Source organism: Anguilla anguilla, chromosome 18 (assembly GCF_013347855.1).
Source record: "Anguilla anguilla isolate fAngAng1 chromosome 18, fAngAng1.pri, whole genome shotgun sequence".
NCBI classification, from domain to species: domain Eukaryota; kingdom Metazoa; phylum Chordata; class Actinopteri; order Anguilliformes; family Anguillidae; genus Anguilla; species Anguilla anguilla.
This window is the reverse complement of record NC_049218.1, coordinates 365,244-388,562: the sequence shown is the minus strand read 5'-3', so window position 1 is coordinate 388,562 and position 23,319 is coordinate 365,244. Positions and strand designations below refer to the sequence as shown.

Genomic DNA, 23,319 nt, shown 5'->3' with positions numbered 1-23,319 from the left:
AAATGCTCAAGGTGGACCCACAAAATGGCTGCTTCACAGACCAAAGGATGCTGCCTGTTCCCAGCATCATTACTCATACCAAGAGGAACCCGTCTTTAAAAAAGTTAATTTGGGACACATTACATGGGCATCACCAGTGCAGGTGTGTGACGGGTTTGCACAGAACAAACTAAGTCAAATGTAAAGTGCCTGCAAGGCTATAAGGGATGATGCTAGTTAGCCACCCCGCTCCCAAATTAACCCAGCATACAGTGAGCAGCCCTCCAGGCTGTCTGACTCTGTTTGCCTGCAGTCTACAGAGCACCAGCTCTGAGTCATGCCCGGGCCTGAACACCCAGAGAGCCTGAACACCCAGAGGGCCTGAACACCCAGAGGGCCTGAACACCCAGAGAGCCTGAACACCCAGAGAGCCTGAACACCCAGAGGGCCTGAACACCCAGAGGGCCTGAACACCCAGAGGGCCTGAACACCCAGAGGGCCTGAACACCCTGAGAGCCTCAACACCCTGAGAGCCTGAACACCCAGAGGGCCTGAACACCCAGAGGGCCTGAACACCCAGAGGGCCTCAACACCCAGAGAGCCTGAACACCCTGAGAGCCTCAACACCCAGAAAGCCTCAACACCCCGAGGGCCTCAACACCCCAAGGGCCTCAACACCCCAAGGGCCTCAACACCCCGAGGGCCTCAACACCCAGAGAGCCTGAACACCCCGAGGGCCTGAACACCCAGAGGGCCTGAACACCCAGAGAGCCTCAACACCCTGAGAGCCTCAACACCCCGAGGGCCTGAACACCCTGAGGGCCTGAACACCCAGAGAGCCTGAACACCCTGAGGGCCTGAACACCCAGAGAGCCTGAACACCCAGAGGGCCTGAACACCCCGAGAGCCTGAACACCCAGAGAGCCTGAACACCCAGAGAGCCTCAACACCCAGAGAGCCTGAACTCCCCGAGGGCCTCTGCTCCTACCCCAGGAAGCTCTTTCATGTACAGACAACAAAAATAAGCAGATTAAAATGCTTCCTGATATCAATGCACCATTTCCCTTCTGCTAATTTATGCCTTTGCTCTGTTGACAGAAAAACCGGGAAATTATTATTAATACTTTCATGAAATAGAAAAATAAAAAACCCCTCAAATAATCACTCCCACAGATTCAATTTGTCGGAACAGACTAATTAATTGTCCTAAATTCTTCCTAATAATGCTACATTTCTCAGATGGACCTGCCTCTTTGCACCTTTTCAAGAGCCTGTTCTATCAAACCGAGCCAACTAGCGAGGCAGCATGCATGTTCCTGTCAAATTACATACATTCCTACCTTTTTCTATTACACTTAAACCGTAATTTTCACATAAAAAAACTGCATTCAAATGAACCTCTGGCCTGTTCTGCAGAGGATGACTCCATTAAGGTTAAGCTCAGACGGATACCCTCCTTGTGTCCTGACTTTTGGGGACATGGCTTCCTGGTCAGGGGACCTTCGGATTGGTGCCTCAGGAGGTCACATGCTTTGTTTGGGAAGCAGCTGGAGAATATTTATGTATTTATGTGATACTGCATGTGCAACAAGCTCGGCCTGCTGTGGAGTTTCCAGTAGAGACCCTTGTGAGCCTCGCGAGAGAGGAAGAGAAACGCTCGCTCCTTGAAAGGACAGAGATGCCCGGCAGAGGGACCTAACCGCACCCTACTTCACTCATTACATTACAGGCATTTAGCAGACGCTCTTATCCTGAGCGACCTACACAACTTTTACACAGCATTTACATTGCATCCATTTATACAGCTGGATATATACTGAAGCAATTCAGGTTAAGTACCTTGCTCAAGGGTACAACGGCCGTGTCCTAGCAGGGAATCAAACATATGACAAGCCCAGTTCCTTATCCACTGTGCTACACTGCTGCTCCTGTAAGCGGGGGCTGCCAACCATCCCGGATCAGGCCAGGATGTGGGTACGCCCTGGATGGGCCCACCCCTGTCCCCTATCTCACTATGTTCTGCAAATATAACCGGCAGTGATTTACTGTCATAAAGATTTACCGTGCAGTGAAAATGTATTTGACTGGATAAATAACAACCCTCCCGCTGACACACACACACACACACACATACACACACGTGTGTTCAGCCCCATAGCAAACCAAGGGTACACCCCAGTGGGGCAACCTAGTTGAGCCACTATCTGATCTGGGCAGCATCAGCTGGACTGCTCGTATGAGAAAGGGAACTAATGTTAACTGCATTCCACTGCATTCCAGCTCACCACTGGAGACACGTGCACAAACAAATCTGGCCAACAATCCTGCAACATCCTTTATATGCTCCTTCATAATAAATATTGTCCAGAAACAGGCCGAAACTGCAAAGCGCTGTCTGTCCCGGTCTCGAGTCAGGTTTTGACAGTGACTGTTCCACAGCAGCCATACCCCCCCCCCCCACCCTGGCAGCCCCACTAATCAGCACAGAGAGGCTCTAAAAGGATTGGTTCGGCATGTTAACACAGGGGTGTCGGTTCTGAGGTACTGACACGAGCCTGTTGGACAGGCAGATGCTTATTGGCAGGGTGGGGGGGAAGGTGGGGGGGGGGGGGGGGGGTTGGCGTCTCGGAGACGGTCACCTTGGCGCCTGTGCAAGGCGACCGAGGCCAGCGCCATTATTAGGGGAACTGTCCGGACTGCGTTATTTAAAGCCAAACAAATACCAGGCCTAAATGTCACAGCAAGGACGCACACATGGCCCGACCACAGCCCCGCCCCCTCAGGCCTCAGGTTTAAATCCTCCCCCCGTCCAGGCCCTTTTCAAACTACCCCCCCACCCACAAATTCATCTTCTCTGGGTGCCATGACAACGGTGTCAGACGGCCTCTGCCCAGCAGGATTTACTACCGCCCGCCACAGGGGGCGGGGCCATTTACTGACATCAGCTGCTGGTTTTCTCCTTAAGGAACACACTCTGAATTAATCTCAACTACATCTTAATGCCAAATATCCTAAATATGCACTTTGTGACGATGCCTTGAGCTACAAAGATGTATATTAAGTTCCCAGGCAAATTTCAATGGTTTTTTTTTTTTGTTTCCCTGATCTGCTACAGCTGGTATTACCCCTATCAAAGGTAATCCAGCTTTGTAAGTGCTGCTGTCACTGCTTGCATGCTGGGGGATGACAGTTATATGATATAGTTTCAAATGAAAATAAAGCATTTTAATGGCTTATATCATTACAAGTATAGTTTAACTTACACAAAGCCCATTGACTCACTGTCACTAATGGTTGCATTTGTTGTTTTATTGTTCATATAAAATTGATGGTCCAACTAGCTGCAATTGACTTCCATTCATTTAGACACTTCAGACAGTGACATCTGGGACCTGAAGCCTTGGATAGCTGAGACTGTCATGTCAAACAAAGGTAAGAAAGAAACATGTGAACGTTTCCTTTTAGGATAAACCCATCTCTTTTAAAGGGTAATGGCTCATTCCATAAGAGAAGGTGGCAACCTGTTATCTAATCTACAGGAGACAGAGAGAGCAGACGATGCCTGAGACACTGAGCTATGGATGAAGGCTTGATGCAGAAGAACAGGCCACTGGACTAAGATCTGCACTCGACTAGTCTGGTCTGGTCTCCACATTCGCTGTGTAATAGAGTGTGAATTTTGCACTATGGCCCAAACCCTAGCTGTTCACCCAAAACACCATCTCCCCATCCACCATCCTCCCCTACACCATCCGAACCTACCCCACCCCAATACACCAATACCCCAAACATACCTTGCCCCATCCAAACCTACCCCCACCCCAATACACCAATACCCCAAACATACCCTGCCTGTCCTAAACTACTGCTATCCAAAATACCACAAACCTAAACCAACTCCACCCCAAACCACCCCCACCAACAGCACACATGCACACAGGTACAGCACACACACATGCACACAGGTACGGCACACGCACACACACACACACGTACACACACACATACACACTCATGCGCGTGCACACGCATGCACACACACACACACACACACACTCATATGTGCACACACACACACACACAAACACACGCACACACACTCATATGTGCACACACAAACACACGCACACACACACACACACACACTCATATGCGCGGGTGTAAATCTCGCTGCAGAGAGTTTATTAAGCTCCCAGTGCAACATTTTGAAGCAGGGCCTTCAAAAGTAAAATTAAAGACCACATTCTATTTCAGAAAATAGATTAAATAAATCATGATCACGGCAATAAACATGTAAATTTTGATCAATAAAAGTACTTGCCTTTTTTTTTCTTTTCAATAACAGCGGCAATAAAGCCTAGCTGAGCACAACCGGCCATAAAAGCATGTAAAATAAATTAGGGGAACATGATGAGGGGATCTGGCAACCGGCTCATAAATATAACATAACGATCACAACTAAAATGTCAGAGACTCTAATAAATCAATATGTTAGGATAGGGCTGCCTTTATGCGCCGGATACATATTCAAATATATGATCTGGCTCATTTTTCAGGGAGAGGAGCGGGATGAGGAGGCCGGGCGGAGGGCTGATTTAATGCGTCTTCAGGAGAGCAGAAAAGCGCTTCCAGAATAAATTATCACTGAGCGTGTTCCACAGGTAACGAGCACTGAGCGTGTTCCACAGGTAACGAGCACTGAGCGTGTTCCACAGGTAACGAGCACTGAGCTGGTTCCACAGGTAACGAGCACTGAGCTGGTTCCACAGGTAATGAGCACTGAGCTGGTTCCACAGGTAATGAGCACTGAGCTCATCCACAGGTAATGAGCACTGAGCTGGTTCCACAGGTAATGAGCACTGAGCTGGTTCCACAGGTAATGAGCACTGAGCGTGTTCCACAGGTAACGAGCACTGAGCTGGTTCCACAGGTAATGAGCACTGAGCTGGTTCCACAGGTAACGAGCACTGAGCTCATCCACAGGTAATGAGCACTGAGCTGGTTCCACAGGTAACGAGCACTGAGCTGGTTCCCCAGGTAATGAGCACTGAGCTGGTTCCACAGGTAATGAGCACTGAGCTGGTTCCACAGGTAAGGAGCACTGAGCTGGTTCCACAGGTAATGAGCACTGAGCTGGTTCCACAGGTAACGAGCACTGAGCTGGTTCCACAGGTAATGAGCACTGAGCTGGTTCCACAGGTAATGAGCACTGAGCTGGTTCCACAGGTAATGAGCACTGAGCTGGTTCCACAGGTAATGAGCACTGAGCTGGTTCCACAGGTAATGAGCACTGACCGGGACGAGCAGCAGGTCCGTTTAGGGAAACGGTGCTGAGGTCGGAGGCTGAACCGGGCCCCGCGTTTCTGTACAGCACAAAACCCCGTCCGCCATTATTCCTGTACCGCCAAAAGAGCTGTGTGTTCATTACAATGCGCTTCCACCGCTTTACATGCCAACAAAGCACTGCTTTTCCCAAGCAGCGAACCCATTAAAGTAAAACTAATGTCAGTTTGTCACTGACCCAGATTACTATTTATACGAACCCATTCGGCACGAACAGACATGTCACAGTGATTGCTAGCGGTGCAAAGTAACGCCCTCTTAAAATGCCACAAATTGATAGCATGTAGCGCACAGAAGGATCTGAGACGAGCTCGCCGCGAGTCCCACTCGCTTCATTTGACCTTCCCAGAATCCATGCAAACTGCTGACGCTAAAAAACAGCAGACACGTTAAAAAACCCGGCGTTCGCTCCTGCAGTAAGACAGTAAAATCTAATAAGCGCATCGCATCGCTTTCTTTCCCCGTAGCGCTTACACGGCACATCTCCCGCGCGCGCTGTCCACAGTCATTTACTGCCTTTCAAAACAAGCCCAGCTCGGCGGTCTGCAGTAATCTGTAGTTTAAGCAAAATAACATTTACTGGAAAGAGGAGAAGGATTGGGTTGCCACTTCAAACTGACGCCCATTACCGGAATTTAGAATTGGCCATATATTCTGTCCTACATTAAATACATTCATATGACTGACTCCTCACAAAACATTACAGCAAAGTTACTGTCACTCTCCTTCGCATAACAGTATAGTTACTCTTCTGTATAGTTTATTACGCTGTATATTACAGTATACTTAGTGAGTGACTCCTGTACAGTGTAGTTACTGATAGACTTCTCTGCATTAGAGGACCGATCTATAAATAAAACTAGAATACACTCACAAAACTTTCAAATCATCTGCAGTACACGCGCATGCAAACTAATGTTTCATTCTGTCGACAGCACAATGTGCGCATATTAAGGACAATCCCAAGGATAAACTATTTGACCCGGTAACAATTTATCACATTAAAGAAAACAAATGTACCTCACACATCTATAGCACGAGGAGGCAATTATTCTAATGGCCTTCCTTGGCGAGTTAGTCCTCACAGCCATGGCTAACCCAGGGAGGGAGCGGTGATTGATGATGGCGGTGTTTGCGGGTTCACCAGAGAAACACTCCATCTGAGAATGAGATCCAGGGTCCGCTGGGCCTCAGCCGCTCCCCCGGGTCCCATTCCAACACTTCCAGCGCTGCCTCTATCAGACGTGAAATATATATGTGTGTGTAAGAGTGAGAGTAACACGTATGGGTGAGGTGGTAGACACTGAGAGGACTGAAGCTAAATAACCTTAGCGCCCAGAATGGTTCAAGCAGGCCTTGGGGGGGGGGGTCGTTTGGGGGGGACAGAACAAAAGGCGATTACATGATGTCATCGAGCGGTGTCTCGTGTCCCATTTACAGACCACACAAGATCCAAAGACCACACAAACGGGTGTGCTGGGCTTCAGTGGCCATCCATGCGCTTACAGCACTCCAGAAATATGAAGCAATGCAGGAGCTTAAAACATTTTTATGCGTATGATTACTCATTATGTACACAATGTTTTACACAGTTTTGTATGAAACAATGTCAAGCGATCAGTGAAAAGACTTCCTGTGTGTAAGGGAAACCCTGCTAAGGATCATTAAACAGGGGAAAACGCCATAGAGCCAGATGGAATAATTCTGTCCTAAAACAGCAAAGGATGCGAAATAAAGGAGGATAAAAGAGATAAGGACTGTCCGTGTGAGATATGAGTCTGATCCCTACTGCTGAGCTGAGAGAGAGGTTTCTGTAGGTGAGACACGCTGCTTCACATTTCATAAGGACATGAAACAAACATTCATTTCAGACATACTGCAGAGGTATGAGACAACTAAAGATGCACAACAGGAAAAGCAGTGATATGAACAAAATGTCAGACGATTGTGATGATTTAAATGTTGGATACAGAACTTCTGTGATTGTACAGTCCCGATATTTTGATATTGACATAAATGACAAAGCTGTCCACGGTATGCTGCTCATCAGTTGTAATGTTAGGGAAGCAACAAGTCTGCAAAAACACCATTTCACTGAGAGGACCCCCACAGATGCCAAGTCACCCACAGGCCCACTAACTATGTGTGATGTTAGCTCAACATCAAGATAATCTTATCAGTAGAGCAGGCTTGCCGAAAGTTGTTTTTAAAAGAGACATATTGCCACTTTTGTGGATAGGTAATTAGTCAGAAATTCAAAGTAAATAAACCATAATAAATGCAAACATCTCAAATTTTGTTTTGGGAAAAATGTACATGGGGAGGTCTAACACATTCGGCAAAATATAGAGAAACTATGAGTTACATAATTGTCCATTTCATACATATTCAAATAAATAAATAAAGAAAAATGCCAGATAAAACTGTGATGTTTTGGCAACCCAAGAAAAAAAAAAAAAAAAAAAAAGCCTCAAAGTCTGTCCTCGGACACACCCCTCCAGGTACCGTGCCGCTGGCCAATCGCACATCGGTGATCCTTCTAGGTAACACGGCGATGCCCTATCAGGAATCGCTGACCCTTCCTGGTACCATAGCGACCAGGTGCTGCCTGCACAGGTGGGTTATTTAAGAAACCATTAGCAGCGTATACAAGCCCATTCGCCTGCAGTCCCGCTCCTTCTGTGAACCGACCGAGTGCCTTTCACAGCTGATTTATAACTCTGTCCCCTTCAGAAGGCAACATAATTAATAGGAGCATGGACTTCTAATTTCAGTGACTTCCACAGCAAGTGGATTTCATTTGATTTATGATTCCTGGTGAGTTTGCATTTTATCAGTTCATTCACTCATTATTTATGCTGATGACCAATTTCAATGGGTCGCTATCACCTAACTCGCTACTAATCAAAGAGAATTAGGGTTCACTGCATTATTTAGAAGTGGCTAATTTATCTTCCCGAAGCAGGAGGAGAAATGACTGCGGCACATTTGGAATAAGTCAATGGCTGAGTGTAAAAGCCTGGTTAGCATGAGGAGTGGCTCAGTGTAAAGGCCTGGTTAGCATTAGGAGTGGCTCAGTGTAAAGGCCTGGTTAGCATTAGGAGTGGCTCAGTGTGAAGCTTTGTTAGCATGAGGAGTGGCTCAGTGTGAAGCTTGGTTAGCATTAGGAGTGGCTCAGTGTGTAAAGGCCTAGTTAGCATTAAGAGTGGCTCAGTGTAAAGGCCTGGTTAGCATTAGGAGTGGCTCAGTGTAAAGGCCTGGTTAGCATTAGGAGTGGCTCAGTGTAAAAGCCTGGTTAGCATTAGCAGTGGCTCAGTGTAAAAGCCTGGTTAGCATTACAGTGGCTCAGTGTAATGGCCTGGTTAGCATTAGGAGTGGCTCAGTGTAAAGCCTGGTTAGCATTAGCAGTGACTCAGTGTAAAGGCCTGGTTAGCATTAGGAGTGGCTCAGTGTAAAGCCTGGTTAGCATTAGGAGTGGCTCAGTGGCTCAATGTAAAGGCCTGGTTAGCATTAGGAGTGGCTCAGTGGCTCAATGTAAAGGCCTGGTTAGCATTAGCAGTGGTTCAATGTAAAGGCCTGGTTAGCATTAGCCGTGGCACATTCCGGATGAAACATGCATCGGAATGCGTTCCTCCAAATTCGACAGTGGATGTGGGAACGACAGTGGATGTCAAACACAATCAGGCATTTCAGACGAGGTACACATTTTCAACAGCAGCCAGAATTAAAAATAGAATTATGCGCACTATAAGACTACAAAACTATAAACTGCTTTGTTTGAAGTTTAAAAACATGAGCACACATTACAAATCAGAGCAAAGTGATTTTAATAAAAAAATGTGATTAAAATGGGGATGTAAAACCTAAATTCTGCTGTGCCCGTGGTCCTTGGGGGGTGTTGTGGGGGCGTCAGGAGGCAGGAGGGAAACGAGCTGCCATTACCTCTCAGATCAGCCTTTATGGCTCTTTAAGAGGCTGGACTCGTGACAGAAATCCGAGATTCGCTTCGGCACAATCAGGCACATCGTCTGCAAAAGCCGTTTTGGACTTTGAGAGGAGCAAGCGTTTCAAGGCAAAGTACAAGAAAAGCAGAAACATCAAAGCAGTTCCTTATTGCCCTTAAGAGAGCCTTTTAGAGACAAGTTCCACCACAGCAATTCTTCCAAAGCTACTTAATATATCTGGTACAGCGTGAGTTTTCCCTGATGTCATATAAGAGGGGGAGGGAGGGAAAGTAATGTGGAGAGCAGCCATCCCTGCTGGAGCGAGTGACACTGCTAATTTGCGCGAGGCCTACACATTTACAGCGAGCGCGGCTGAAACAAGGCCGAGGTTTACCGCTCGGTCCCGTCTCACGATTCGACCCGCCGGAAAAGGGGGGGGGGGGGGGGGGTGACGTGGCATTCCAAATCCAGTCCGAAATTCCCCTTTGAAGGGGCGGGAGGGGGGGCTTTCCAGGGGCGACTCGCTGGAGCGACAGCGTCCACGCGGAGGGCGCTAATTTCAGTATTTAAAACGAGAGCCGACGTCGGCCACCGGAGTTTATCCTCCATCCTGCGGTCAGCCCAAGCGCAGCAGCAGTGACCCCCACCCCCCCCCCCCCCCCCCCCGCCCCCGCCCCCGCCCCCGCCCCCCCCACAATCCGTATAACCCCCCATTACTGCGCCCCCTCTTTCCGGACTCGTTTGCGGAGCGACGCTCGGCTCTTAGCAGGCCGTGGGGAGATAACCCATCTTGACTGGGTTTTGTCGATTTGCATAGGTTGCACGCACGTAGTCCTGTTTCATGGTAAACTGTGGCGATCAGAGCCACAATGGCTAACCTCTGGGAGAACATGCGGAACCTCACCAGGGAGGGGAGGCTGAGCGCGGCCCAGCTTAAAAAAAACAAAAAAACCAGATGGAGGCAGCCGGCTGGAATCTCACTACTTCTATTAAGATTTATTGGCAGCAGGATTCTTTGGGGCTTGGACATTATTCTTTGTAAACCCGATCTGTCTCGGATTGTTTATGAAATAGGACGGTTAGAGCCAAGATGGAGCCCAGAGAGCAAGCCTGTGCAATTTACCACAGAGTCCCCCTGCCACGCCACAGCACTCTGACACTCAGCCCATCAAACATTTCCCTCAACATGTCACTTTATTCTTCATACTTTAAAGTGGCATTGAACATAATATTTTTTAAATAATACTTTTTATTTTTCACTGTTCCTTTATGCTTCTTCATCTCTAAAGACAGTTGTGCACAGAATCTCCTCATATAGTACGCACCAAAAAAAGGTAAACTGAAGAGGATAAAAACAAATATCCTTAAATCCCAAAGGCACAGAGCATTTAATGTCATTTTATTCAACTGGACGTAGTTTATGATCTTTGGACTGGACCCGCTGTTCTCAGGCCTCAAGACCCTCCAAAGAAGAAGCAAACAGACGTACAGGAAAGCCAGCGTACTGTACGCCAGACCCTTCCAGAGGTGCTGTACTGTACGCCAGACCCTTCCAGAGGTGCTGTGCTGTACGCCAGACCCTTCCAGAGGTGCTGTGCTGTACGCCAGACCCTTCCAGAGGTGCTGTGCTGTACGCCAGACCCTTCCAGAGGTGCTGTGCTGTACGCCAGACCCTTCCAGAGGTGCTGTACCGTACGCCAGACCCTTCCAGAGGTGCTGTGCTGTACGCCAGACCCTTCCAGAGGTGCTGTGCTGTACGCCAGACCCTTCCAGAGGTGCTGTGCTGTACGCCAGACCCTTCCAGAGGTGCTGTACTGTACGCCAGACCCTTCCAGAGGTGCTGTACTGTACGCCAGACCCTTCCAGAGGTGCTGTACTGTACGCCAGACCCTTCCAGAGGTGCTGTACTGTACGCCAGACCCTTCCAGCACAGCTCCCATCCCTCACTGGAAGCAGGAGTGCCTGGCGCCTCTTTAAAGCCGGTGCAAAAGTGTGTATTCAACATTTCCCGGCATCTCGGGGTGCCATATTTCTTTGTGCCTATTAAATAAAAGCAGAGGATCACCTTCAGGGTTATTAATGGTCGTACGCGGGATGAAGGATGCCGGCGCAATAACACAACATCTGTGTGCCGCGCCCGGCCCGCCGCGTCCTGCCCATTCCTCACGGCTAATGGCGTTCATCCGCGCCGCAAGTTTTTACCCACTAATGTGTCCTGGGCCTCATTCATCATGGAGAGAGCGCTCCTCACGCGGTGGGCACCGGCCTGCGCGCCGCTCTCTCCCCGCTCTCCCGTCGCTCTCTGGCCACTCTCTCCCCGCTCTCTCACCGCTCACACATTAACCCACAACAGCTGGGCCACGCCCCTTTCCCTCCGTCCAATCGAGAAACAGGAGGGGGTCGACGAGCAGCTGGATTCGGCCAATCGTCCTTTGGAAGGACGGTGACAGAGGGCTTAAATAACGTGCTAAACAACCTTATCACTGAAGCATTATTATCGCTGGCCCTTTAAGAGCGCAGGCCCAGGTCGTTATGGTTTCCATGGCAGACATCCAATGGGCCGATGACAGACATAATCCGCTGACTGACTTTTACATTGAGTTCAGCTCAGCCATTCAGCCAATGCATCCCTCAAGACCAACATAAAAAGGCGATATATTTATAGGCCCAAGAAATGTTGACTTAAACAAACACAGCTATAGACATACAAATCACATTGACTTATGCTTAATAAATCAGGGCTCGTTTGATCTACAGCTGGTTATGGATTTAGAGGCAAGAGGAATTGCTCACGCAGTCTGCAGTTAAAATGCCACGGTGTGGCATCTGCTTTCGCAATTGTGGGAATCGAGGGCCTTTTTCTGAACTCTAGGGGATAGCCGAGAAGGTAAATAATCAATGGGTCATAGCTACAAAAATGCTGCATAAATTTTTGAGAGCAAAAATCACTAAGAAAGAAAAGAACACTTTTATAGACAAAAAGTGCTGAATCACAATTTTTACTTTTTGGAAATTTCTAATTATTATACATACATTAAAACACGAATTCAACTTATTATGGATAATCTAAATGATCAAATTTCAACTCATCTCATCTAAAGGGAAAATTCACCCAAAAGTGTATCTTTAGTATTAGTAAACAACCTATGTATGTGTAATGCCCTCTTTATAAAACAGGACTGTGTTCTACAAAGTCCTCTAAAATTGTCCCCAGTGTCACTGGAGAGAGGAAATCCACAGCTGTTAAATACATATGGACATGGCATTCATTCTGTGGGATAGTTGTCATTATCTTTATGTGTTGAATAACACAATCATACAAACACGTGTTTGTGCTTAGCCTCTGTAAATTGAGAAATTCGGCATGTCCATATGACCTTTATTTGAGAGAGGGCACTCAAACACACTGTTTCCTCGACCTCAAGCTCCCACAGTTCATTGCAAACCTCAAGCTCCCACAGTTCATTGCAAAGTCTTACTTCACTGTAAGAATCCACACTTCTACAGTACGTAACTGTAAGAACCTACACTAATACAATACTTTACTGTCAGAACACACTTCTACCGTACATTACTGTAAGAATACATGCTTCTACAGTACTTTACTATAAGAATACACAGAGAGGGAGAGAGTGCAATCTGTGTGAAGTGCACGTAAGAGCTGTGCTACTGCGCCTGTGTCTGAGTGAAGAGCTGTGCTACTGCGCCTGTCTCAGTGAACAGCTGTGTTACTGAGCCTGTGCCTGAGTGAAGAGCTGTGCTACTGAGCCTGTGCCTGAGTGAAGAGCTGTGCTACTGAGCCTGTGCCTGAGTGAAGAGCTGTGCTACTGAGCCTGTGTGAAGAGCTGTGCTACTGCGCCTGTGTCTGAGTGAACAGCTGTGCTACTGCGCCTGTGTCTGAGTGAAGAGCTGTGCTACTGCGCCTGTCTCTGAGTGAAGAGCTGTGCTACTGTGCCTGTCTCAGTGAACAGCTGTGCTACTGAGCCTGTGCCTGAGTGAAGAGCTGTGCTACTGAGCCTGTGCCTGAGTGAAGAGCTGTGCTGCTGAGCCTGTGTCTGAGTGAAGAGCTGTGCTGCTGAGCCTGTGCCTGAGTGAAGAGCTGTGCTGCTGAGCCTGTGTCTGAGTGAAGCGTACGCATCGCCTGCTGATTGGCACTGTGACGAGCCGTCAGACTGCTGAAGGAAAAATGTCACATTACAGCCGTAAATCATACAGGAGACCAAACAGCAATCACCATGCGTTCATCTGAAAGACAAACACGAACTATAAAAACGCTGAAAACACGCTGCAACACTTACTGTACGATACCCGCACGGACATATATCATATGGACATGTTAAGCACACACCATGAAAGAGATTTTCTGCAGTTTCAATCTACTTTATGAATTAAAGCTGCAACATAAAATAATAATTAATAATGACATATCAACATATTGACTTTTCTAATTGATCTAGCCAATTAATAATATTTATAATGCTTTCTGTTGTGGAGTAAAACCCTTGGGGTTTTGGAGACTAGATTGGCACAGTACTATATCAATTCCAGACGACAGAATTAGGCCGCATCCAACATTCTTTTGTTCTTGTGTATTGAACTCTCTGTCGCAATCAGTTTAAGCAGCAAGGAGAAGCAATTTACTGCTCCAATTTTGTTGTCGTTGTTTTTGTTGTTGGATTTTGGCTTTTAAAAGGTAGAAAAGGATTTTACACCATGCAAGCGATTTCTTGCAAACATGCATTTTTACATGCCACTTCATTTGGACATATCCAGCAAGCACCTCAACTGGGTGAACCATAAATCTAAAAATATCCAAGTGTCCAAAATGAGGTGTTCAGCGCAGACCCATGCAGTAGGTGGCCAAAGCTATCGCCTGTGTGTCGCGTAAATGGGCCTTCTACCAGAGATAGCACTGTGCTTTAGCCTGCACTTTCAACAGTTTCCCATCTCCATCTCAAACAGTAAACCAAACACCTCCATGGCTTACGAGCTTCTGACACAGTGCTGTGAGGCAAACTAACTTCATGAAGATGCTCTGCAAACAGGAACTTGCAGCTCAGGTGCAGTCCAACGTGGATTAGCCAAATCGCAGTACCTTAAATAATTAATGAGTAAACTCATTATGTGAACAATAAATGTAATTTCAAAGTAAAATGAGGATAGAAGCGGTGATTAGCCTGCTTTGGTATGATGAATGAAAAATCATACAAATCATATTTCCCAGAATGCTCCAGTTTTCCTTGACCTAAGAAAACAACAAAATTCACAGACAGAAATCAGCGAACCTGGAGGGTAATAGTGCGGAACTGCAGTATGTTCATTCATAATTCATGAGCATTTCATCCGGCAAAATATATGGGCTTCAGAGGAAATTTTATGGGCTTGAAGCAAAACTTTGAAATGGTTTTTCTTTTTTTTAAATTGAATTATTAGTAAAACTAAAAGAAAAGTTTTAAAGTCTGGAGGGCCCTGGAATTCCTCATCATCCGAAAAGTAATTTCATCTTTTTATTTCAATGCACTATTGATCCTCCTGCTTGGATCTTATAAACACTATTACATGGCCCTGCTTGTGGTTGCTATATAATGTCCAATATAGTCAACAAAGGAAAGCAATTTTCATTGATCAACGTCTGAGCAGAGCATACAAATAAAGATTGATAACACACTTCACCACATCCCAACATCAATTAGTTCCTAATGAAAAAGCAGAGCTGTATAAGGAGACCTTAACCGTTGTTAAATATTCTATTTTAGCCAGTTCCTCGCCTTTTTGCCGTCACAAAAAGTTACAGCCAAATAAATCACCTCTGCAGTGAAGTCGGCATTTTCTCCACCAATAAAACAGCAATAAATTAATCTTTCAGTCACTCGCTTTTTCGCTTGTTTATCTTATTGATCAGGAGCAACCTTTTATTACGGTTTCCTTTATTCGATAATAGGAAAAATAAGGGCCAACCATTGAGGCGCATTCGTTTTCCAGAACTTATGGGGTTTGTTTGTTTGTTTTTTTTTTTTGCTTTTGTCTTTTTTTTGGTTGAACTTAATAGAAATAATTGCAGATAGCAAGGCTTGAATGTTAATTTGTTTCACCATTAGAAAAACCTCTTTCCTCCGTGATTCAATTTAGGGTGTGGACTGGCCGCACACACGAAGCAGTCTTATCTGAATCAAGCGCCTGCCAGCTCTGATCAAAGAGCACACTGACTGACAGACTCAGAAACTAAGGAGGGCAGAAAACAAAATGGGGGGGGGGGGGGGGGCAGGAGCCGCGCGGTCAACCAGCAGGCAAAAAACACTGACCACACTCACAGCCTGAACACCGTACCGAGCCTGCTCTCCCCTTGCTCACTGACTGCCTGAACACCGCACTGAGCCTACTCAGCTCATAATTCCCCATAAGTCAGCTGTACCCCCAGCACCCCAAACCCACTGACTGACCTGTACCCCCAGCACCCCAAACCCACTGACTGACCTGTACCCCCAGCACCCCAAACCCACTGACTGACCTGTACCCCCAGCACCCCAAACCCACTGACTGACCTGTACCCCCAGTACCCCAAACCCACTGAATCACCTGTACCCCCAGCACCCCAAACCGGCTGACTTATCAAGCGTGTTTGAGTGGGAAACAGTAGCAGTCTCCATATTCACGTCTGGAGCAGGCTCCAGTACCCCTGGTGTCGCCTGCAGTTACAGCAGCTGGTGGAACTGCACACTCTGGCTGCTGAACATGCCCTGTCACATAAATAAGATGTGGGAGATTTTCCAGACCTACATCTTGCTTACATTAGGTCACCGGGTATTAATAGGACGGGTTTGCTGGGGTCATCTAATGGCTGCATGGCCTTTGCCAGCCAATCACTTGCCAGCGTGTCATGAAGGTGTCACTCACCATGTGGAGATGGCAGTGTGAAAAGAGCAGCACCTGTTAGGAGCATCAGGGCAAAATCGCTTTTCTTTTTTTAACTGAGGTGTTGTCAGCATGCAAGACAGAATTATGGGTAAAAGAACCAAAAATATATTCACACGCTGTGTACAAAATAGTCATATTTTTGAGGAGCACTTCAACCAGATTTAACCCTTTGAAGTGTAAGAATTTTTGGAATGTTTTTTTTTTTTTTCAAAATTGTAAGTGTTCTAGAACTCCACTGCTTTCAGTTACCAGCAGTGATTGTGACATCAGCGTTGGAATGTTCAGCTAAGAACATTCTAATGACATTTTTGTGATCTTGGAGCTTTAAAGAGTTAACCAGTAAACAGTCATAAAATAAAGTTGCACATCAAACATCTCTTTCCACTCATCACAGAAAACTAAAGAATGGTCTGTGCCCCCACCCCCCAAATTACTCACTATTTTCACATTACAAATGTTTTTTTCATAAACTTTTCAAAATCCCTTTCATTCTTTTTATCAATATTTACATAAGAAAAGGACTCCCTTGTTTAGCCATTTAGGATGAAGGTGTATCTATATGAATTACACAGCTGAGTGCTTATAACAATATTACACAAAATAAAGAACACACCAAGCAGAAACAAAGAAATATTGCAACATCAAGGTGAAATCCAACTCTAAAGTAAATGGAATGATTAATGGGCCAATAGTTCAAAAACTCAATGGTTCAGTTTGATTCTGGGTTTTTAAGTCACAGATCAATCCATGCTTCAGTTCTGGTTGCAATAAAAATAAAACACTAGGGGCACAAAGGATGCTTGTATTTTAGTCTGAAAATGAACATCACTAGTTCCTGAGAGTGTTCATTAACAACCACAGTGAAAAATATTCTTAGGACACTGACTACATAAAGCCAAAAACCAGAAGACAAAATATTTTTTTCTGGGTGTGCCTTTGTATGCCTCAGTGCAAAGACTTTCCTCATCACTTTTACATTTCATACCTGGAACCAACTTAGTTGCCCTTCTTTGTACTTTTTCAATAGCCTCTACACCTCTCGTATTGTGTGGTCTGATAAATATCAATGCAACCGCCTAATGCCACATGCTTTGTAATATATCCCTGCATCACACTGAAAGTTTGAAACGAGGCTATGATTACGCCATCTGCTAAGGAAAATATAATTTAGGCTGCTTCCATCTGCTGCTGAAACAATACCAAACACACTGACCACCTAGAAACACTCAAAATGTACTACTCAACTTTCAGATCATGCTTGGCCAACATTGCCAGTCATTAAAGAATATTATAAATAAAGGTCTGAAGGGAAATACTGCTCAAAACCAGCCTGTCTGAAGCCATTTTCCCTTCAGTATGTCAAATAAGAGACTTTGCTTCCACCAACAGGAAATATATTGATAGGGCATTAGGGATTGTGCTATTCTGATTTAAAATGATCTGTACACATTTTACTGTGTGCAGTTTCCACAAATGTGCCAAAGACTGAAGTGATTCACGGCCTGTGTTTAAAAACATGAAGAGTGCTTTTGTATAGAGCCCATCTGATGCTTGGGGGCACCAGCTTAGACCTGGGGGGGGGGCACCAACTTAGACCTGGGGGGGGGGGGGCACCAACTTAGACCTGGGTGGACGGGGGCACCAACTTAGACCTGGGGGGAGGGGGGCACCAACTTAGACCTGGGGGGAGGGGGGCACCAACTTAGACCTGGGGGGGGGGGCACCAACTTAGACCTGGGGGGGGGGGGCACCAACTTAGACCTGGGGGGGGGGCAGCAGCTTAGACCTGGGGGGACACCACCAGGGGAGACACCAGTTTAGACCTGGGGGGACACCACCGGGGGGGACACCAGTTTAGACCTGGGGGGACACCACCTAGGGGGGCACCAGCTAAGAAAACCGAAGGAGAGCCACTGAGCAGGCCTCATGGGCTTCTGTTAAAAAGGCAAACTTGCAGGAAGAGGAGGCGCAAACTACAGCCATTTCAGTCACAACGGTATCTGAGGAAAGCAAAAGAAAATTCACTTCTACATGAACAAAAAAACAAAAATAATCAAAATACTGGCACTTGTAATGGTTTAATCAGAGATTATCAAAATATAAAATGATATGGTCTATACAGATATAAATATGTATTTATTTTATTTTTTAAATATTTTGATTCACAAATAGTTATTGTAACTTGATATACAGATAATCATTCAAAAGAATTACTATTCACAATAATTCCTTCCACATCACTTCCATTCGGGGAATCACTGTGACTGGCAAAACTAGACACAGTTGTACAGCTGAGTTAGGAATCCATTTTTGGAACGCTAATAAACATTACTGGAATTTCAGTTAATCAAGAAGTTCTGATGTCTAAAACACAAGAGAAATCTGAGCTGCCCTAACTGCATAAATTATTTCTGCAGATTGCCTTTTTATTGTTTTCAGATATCATTAATCACAGATTTCACCATGAGGAATAAAACAAGCTGACAGTACTGTCTTGCCATACTTAATTAAAGATTTTTAATCATGCAAAATCAAAAATGTATTGTTCAGTTCACAACTCCCAGTATTTCCAGCCTCTGAAGGAACCAAAGAGGATACTCAGATATTAGATATTGGACATTTGGATTCTTTCTGTTGTTATCTTCTGTTATCCTAAACTTACTGAACATTAACCCTTTCAGGTGTACGATCACAAATATGTGATTAGAACATTCTTATCTGAACATTCTAATGCTGATGTAACAATCACTACTGGTAACGGAAAGCAATGGGGCCCTAGAATGCTGAATTTCAACATTACAAAAACCTGTGCTTCAGAGGGTTAAACCACAGTAAATACAGGTCCACTGCTAAATTAGACCTGGCTGTTAAACAAGGGTTCTCTCTCACCAGTGTCCTTCTAATCAGCAACTTAGAGAAACCCAAAATGGCGAAAGAGGTCATTTCCTCCACAAACTATGGCTTTAATTATGCAGTTAATGTGTTCAGTAGATCACCAAAAAGCAGGTTGTGTGGGCTGGCCACTCATTAATGAAATGCTGTAGTGTTTTGGGTAATTACTTTCTGTTTGAATTGCAAAATTAATGTGAAAACCTGTATATTTGTATTTGCATATGTTTAGTTTAGCCTTAGAAAAGAATGTATGATGTGCATTTACCGCTTGTTTTTAAATGTTTTTTTATTGGGTAGTTTATGAGTGAGGTCATAACCCCAGAAACAGGTCAGGAGAAACGCAGAACAGCCCCAAGTCCTTCTGAAAACCCCCACCCACCTTTTCTCTGCACTGAACACCTCCGAGCAGTCAGGCACCTGTGATCACACCCGGGTTAGGGACCCTTCCCAGGGAGAACAGCTGTGAGGCGATCAAAGCGCTCGGCTCTCAGGCTAATGTGCTCCACGGGGAGCCGGACCCACGACGCCCGCTCCAGACCCGCTCTCCAGCGCTGGGCACAGCCGGAGGGACCTGGGGCTGGAGCCCGCGACGCCACAATGGGGAGTTTACCCTCCCTGCTCAGGGCAGGGCCGCACGCTCCATGCCACTCAAGCGCTAAATGCGAAATCACCAGACAAGACATGCACCCGCGCCCCGAAACAAACTGCCGTCATTATACCACTTTACTTCACTGCTGTCAGCGCGGGAGAGGGTTTGTCTAATCCAGTGAAAGGTAAAATAACTGCTGCTAAATACAACTTCACAATTTGCTACTCTGCCTACCTTTAGAAAAGAAAAAAAAAGTGACTGACTTCACAACTGATTCTGAAGCACTTGTGGATTTTCTTTGGGTTGAGGGGGGGGTGCGGGGGGAGTGGTATCGCGTTCTCTTCTGCCTCGCAGGAAATGGGATGTATGGCTTCCTGTCCAATAGGGCCCATATGCACTCTGTAACACTGAACACTGTGCAGAGGTGGAATGGGCCTAAGAACCGAATGGGAATTACAATTCAGAAGGAAAACGACAAAAAGACAAATACAAGAAGACCTGAAGAGGAGGATTACTATCAGTTCAGGAGACTATTATCTGCTTCCTTTAATGAGCAGAGTTCAAATTAAGCTTGTGATCATCCAAGTAAAAGTAACTGCCTCCTCCCTTAAACTGGGCCCAAGCCCCGCCCCCATCCAGATCAGATGAGCAGCGGCTCGCTAGGTCTGAGCAGACATTAATATTGAGCCCTGCAAAACCGAAAAGTGCAGCACGTCGAAAAAGATTCTTCAGTCTAATCCATTCACCTCGGAGATCACTTATGGTTTGACAGGGTCCTGGGCCGACAGCCCCATGCCTCCCCTCGGTCTGTGTTTTGTTTAATTATGGCGCTGGCTGACAGAAGCGCTCTTTCTGACGGGCTAATTCACAGGCCCATGGCACCCCGCTCAATAGCGCCGGCTGGAACAATGCAGAGAGCTATCGACTGCACCTCTGTTTCCCGCAAGGTGTATCATTTAGCCCAGGGTAATAATGAGATGCAGAATTCAGCCAGAGCTGTCAATGGCTGTGCCAATACACAAGTCCTCAGCATCTATCATCCCGCCAATCGATGCCGTTTTTCAGCTATGAACCTGAGAAAATGATAGCTTTGGAATAAACGGTGGAGGGGAAGCGTCAGACTCCTGGGGGGGGGGGGGGGTGAAATGGCTCAATCCCCCCCGCCCCCCCCGGCTCTCCGAGACGCCATCAGGAGCCTTGCTCACTGGGAAAGGTCACAGAACGGCAGAGCAGAGAGTCTCTGAATCACAGCACAGAACCCAGGCAGGACACAGCGGGACACACACAGGCTTTACGGGGGGCGATAAGACTAGGTGTGCACGACCACCAACAGAATGGAGGCTGGGGTCTTTACAATGGAGCACTCTCTCTACTATGGAGCACTCTCTCTACTATAGAGCACCATCTTCACTATGGAGCACCATCTTCACTATGGAGCATTCTCTTTACTATGGAGCACCATCTTCACTATGGAGCACTATCTTTACTATGGAGCACCATCTTCACTATGGAGCACTATCTTTACCACCTTTACTATGGAGCACTCTCTTTACTATGGAGCACTATCTTCACTATGGAGCACTATCTTCACTATGGAGCACTATCTTTACCACCTTTACTATGGAGCACTCTCTTTACTATGGAGCACCATCTTCACTATGGAGCACTATCTTTACTATGGAGCACCATCTTCACTATGGAGCACTATCTTTACCACCTTTACTATGGAGCACTATCTTTACTATGGAGCACTATCTTCACTATGGAGCACTATCTTCACTATGGAGCACTATCTTCACTGTGGAGCATTATCTTTACCACCTTTACCATGGAGCACTATCTTTACTATGGAGAACTATCTTTACTATGGAGAACTATCTTTACTATCTTAACTAACACCAAACAGGGAAAAGGAACACATTTCAACTGTAAAGGAGGGTGATGCAATAACTACACAAAACAGAAAGATGGAGGTGTTCATAATAAAACTTTAAACTGCTCATATAAAATAATGAATCCATAGTGTGAGCATTTATTACTTTAAGGTGCATCTGAACTCTGGCATTGATACCACAGACATGTACACTGAAATTAGTTCAAAACACCTGTAACCATTTGAAAGTGGAGAGTCTGACTTAACATACATCCTGTATGATAATGACTCATAAAGGCTATATAATACCATACAGTGATTCAGAACAACAGAAGGATCAAAGTCTTAGTGCAAGGATAGATCAGCAGAGAGTCTGTGACCTCTGATTTGACAAACTTGAGGCAAGTGCATTTAATGGCATGTTTTTCTTTTAACCGTAGTCTAGACTGGACTTGAACTTTGCCCCTTTAAGTGACAGACAAGTGCTTTAGGGCAGGTTAGTCATCAAGGGCTTAGCCCACAAATATATTTAATCCTAAAATGGCTTCCGCGACATCAGCTTTGCACTGACAGCGGTGTTAGAGAAAGATTTACGCAGATCAATCACTGGACTCATCAGAGGCTGCCGCGGGAACCGTCTCCACGGCTGCATGTTTAAAAGGCGCTGCTGACAGACGAGCTCCTGCGCCTGACTGACGGCTCAGGCTCTCCAGCCCGTTTCATTTGACGGATGATTGTGGCTGAGTGACGAACACTTTCCCGCCTGGCTCAAGGTGAGGACGCCGCCGTTTGGATTCCCAAACACTGCAGGCGAGCATACCGGCTGAAACCGACCCAGCAAAGTGCAGGGAGTCAGGGCTGCAGACAGAAGTGTGAAGCGTGAGCTGGCCTGAGCCACCATACCGCCATACCGCCGCCGTCCCTTTTAATGGCTCTGTAAGACGCACACGCGCGCACACACGCACCCACGCGGACACACACGCACACGCGCGCACACACGCACACACGCGGACACACACGCACACGCGCGCACACACGCGGACACACACGCGCGGACACGCACGACCCGATACAGAAAACCACGACATCTCACTCCTCCGATGCTGAATCTCAGCAAAACGGCACGTCTTACCTGCAGTCTGAACAACAGTTTATTTTATTTATGCAGAGCCTCATTTCCAGATGAACCTCTTTACAGTCGATAGGGGGCCTCACCTCAAACACAGCTATGATGTTTATCACACACCAGGGCAGCCATTTTGGACCAGGACGTACATACTCTGGCCAAGGCTGACTAATTAACTGAACCAATCAAATTAAACGAGGGGACAATTAGATGGGCGGGTTCAAACGAGGGAATGGGGCATGAATACAAAATTTAACAGGAAGTTAGCTGAGTTATCTTCAGCAGGCTGGCGGAGGCTGAGGGAGGCGGGCGGGCGGAGGTTGAGGCTGGCGGGCGGAGGCTGGCAGAGGCTGAGGGAGGCGGGCGGAGGCTGGCGGGCGGAGGCGGGCGGAGGCTGGCGGACACTGGCGCTAACAGCCCCTGCGTTGGCGGCTCAGTGTTCCGCGGGCGGCAGCACAAGTCCGCAGCGCAGTCAGTCCTCCCCTGAAACTACCCTGGGTGATGAAGGTACTTATAACCCCACATATATTTATGGGTACCATTAAAAACAAAACCGCTATAAAGAAAAGAGCTGACTGCAGGGCTGCAGTCGAAGGACCCAATTTCCCGCGAAAGCGCCGGACGGACACCGCGGCGGGGCCACGGCGAGCGGGGCCAT

At 46.6% G+C, this 23,319-nt stretch overlaps 1 protein-coding gene across 4 annotated transcripts in view; it reads right to left on the bottom strand.

Annotated features, from left to right (window-relative positions):
* Nucleotides 1–23,319, bottom strand: part of lrmda (leucine rich melanocyte differentiation associated) — a 212,202-nt gene that overhangs the window by 108,400 nt on the left and 80,483 nt on the right. Inside the window, exon 1 of one of the 4 annotated variants that reach the window (XM_035399916.1) lies at nucleotides 6,343–6,515. The exons of the other annotated variants lie outside the window; for them this stretch is intronic. Within the exon in view, the coding sequence (XP_035255807.1) occupies nucleotides 6,343–6,482 (140 nt within the window). The 5' untranslated portion in view covers nucleotides 6,483–6,515. Of the gene's footprint in view, nucleotides 1–6,342; nucleotides 6,516–23,319 lie in introns of those variants that run through there. 4 annotated transcript variants of the gene reach the window in all.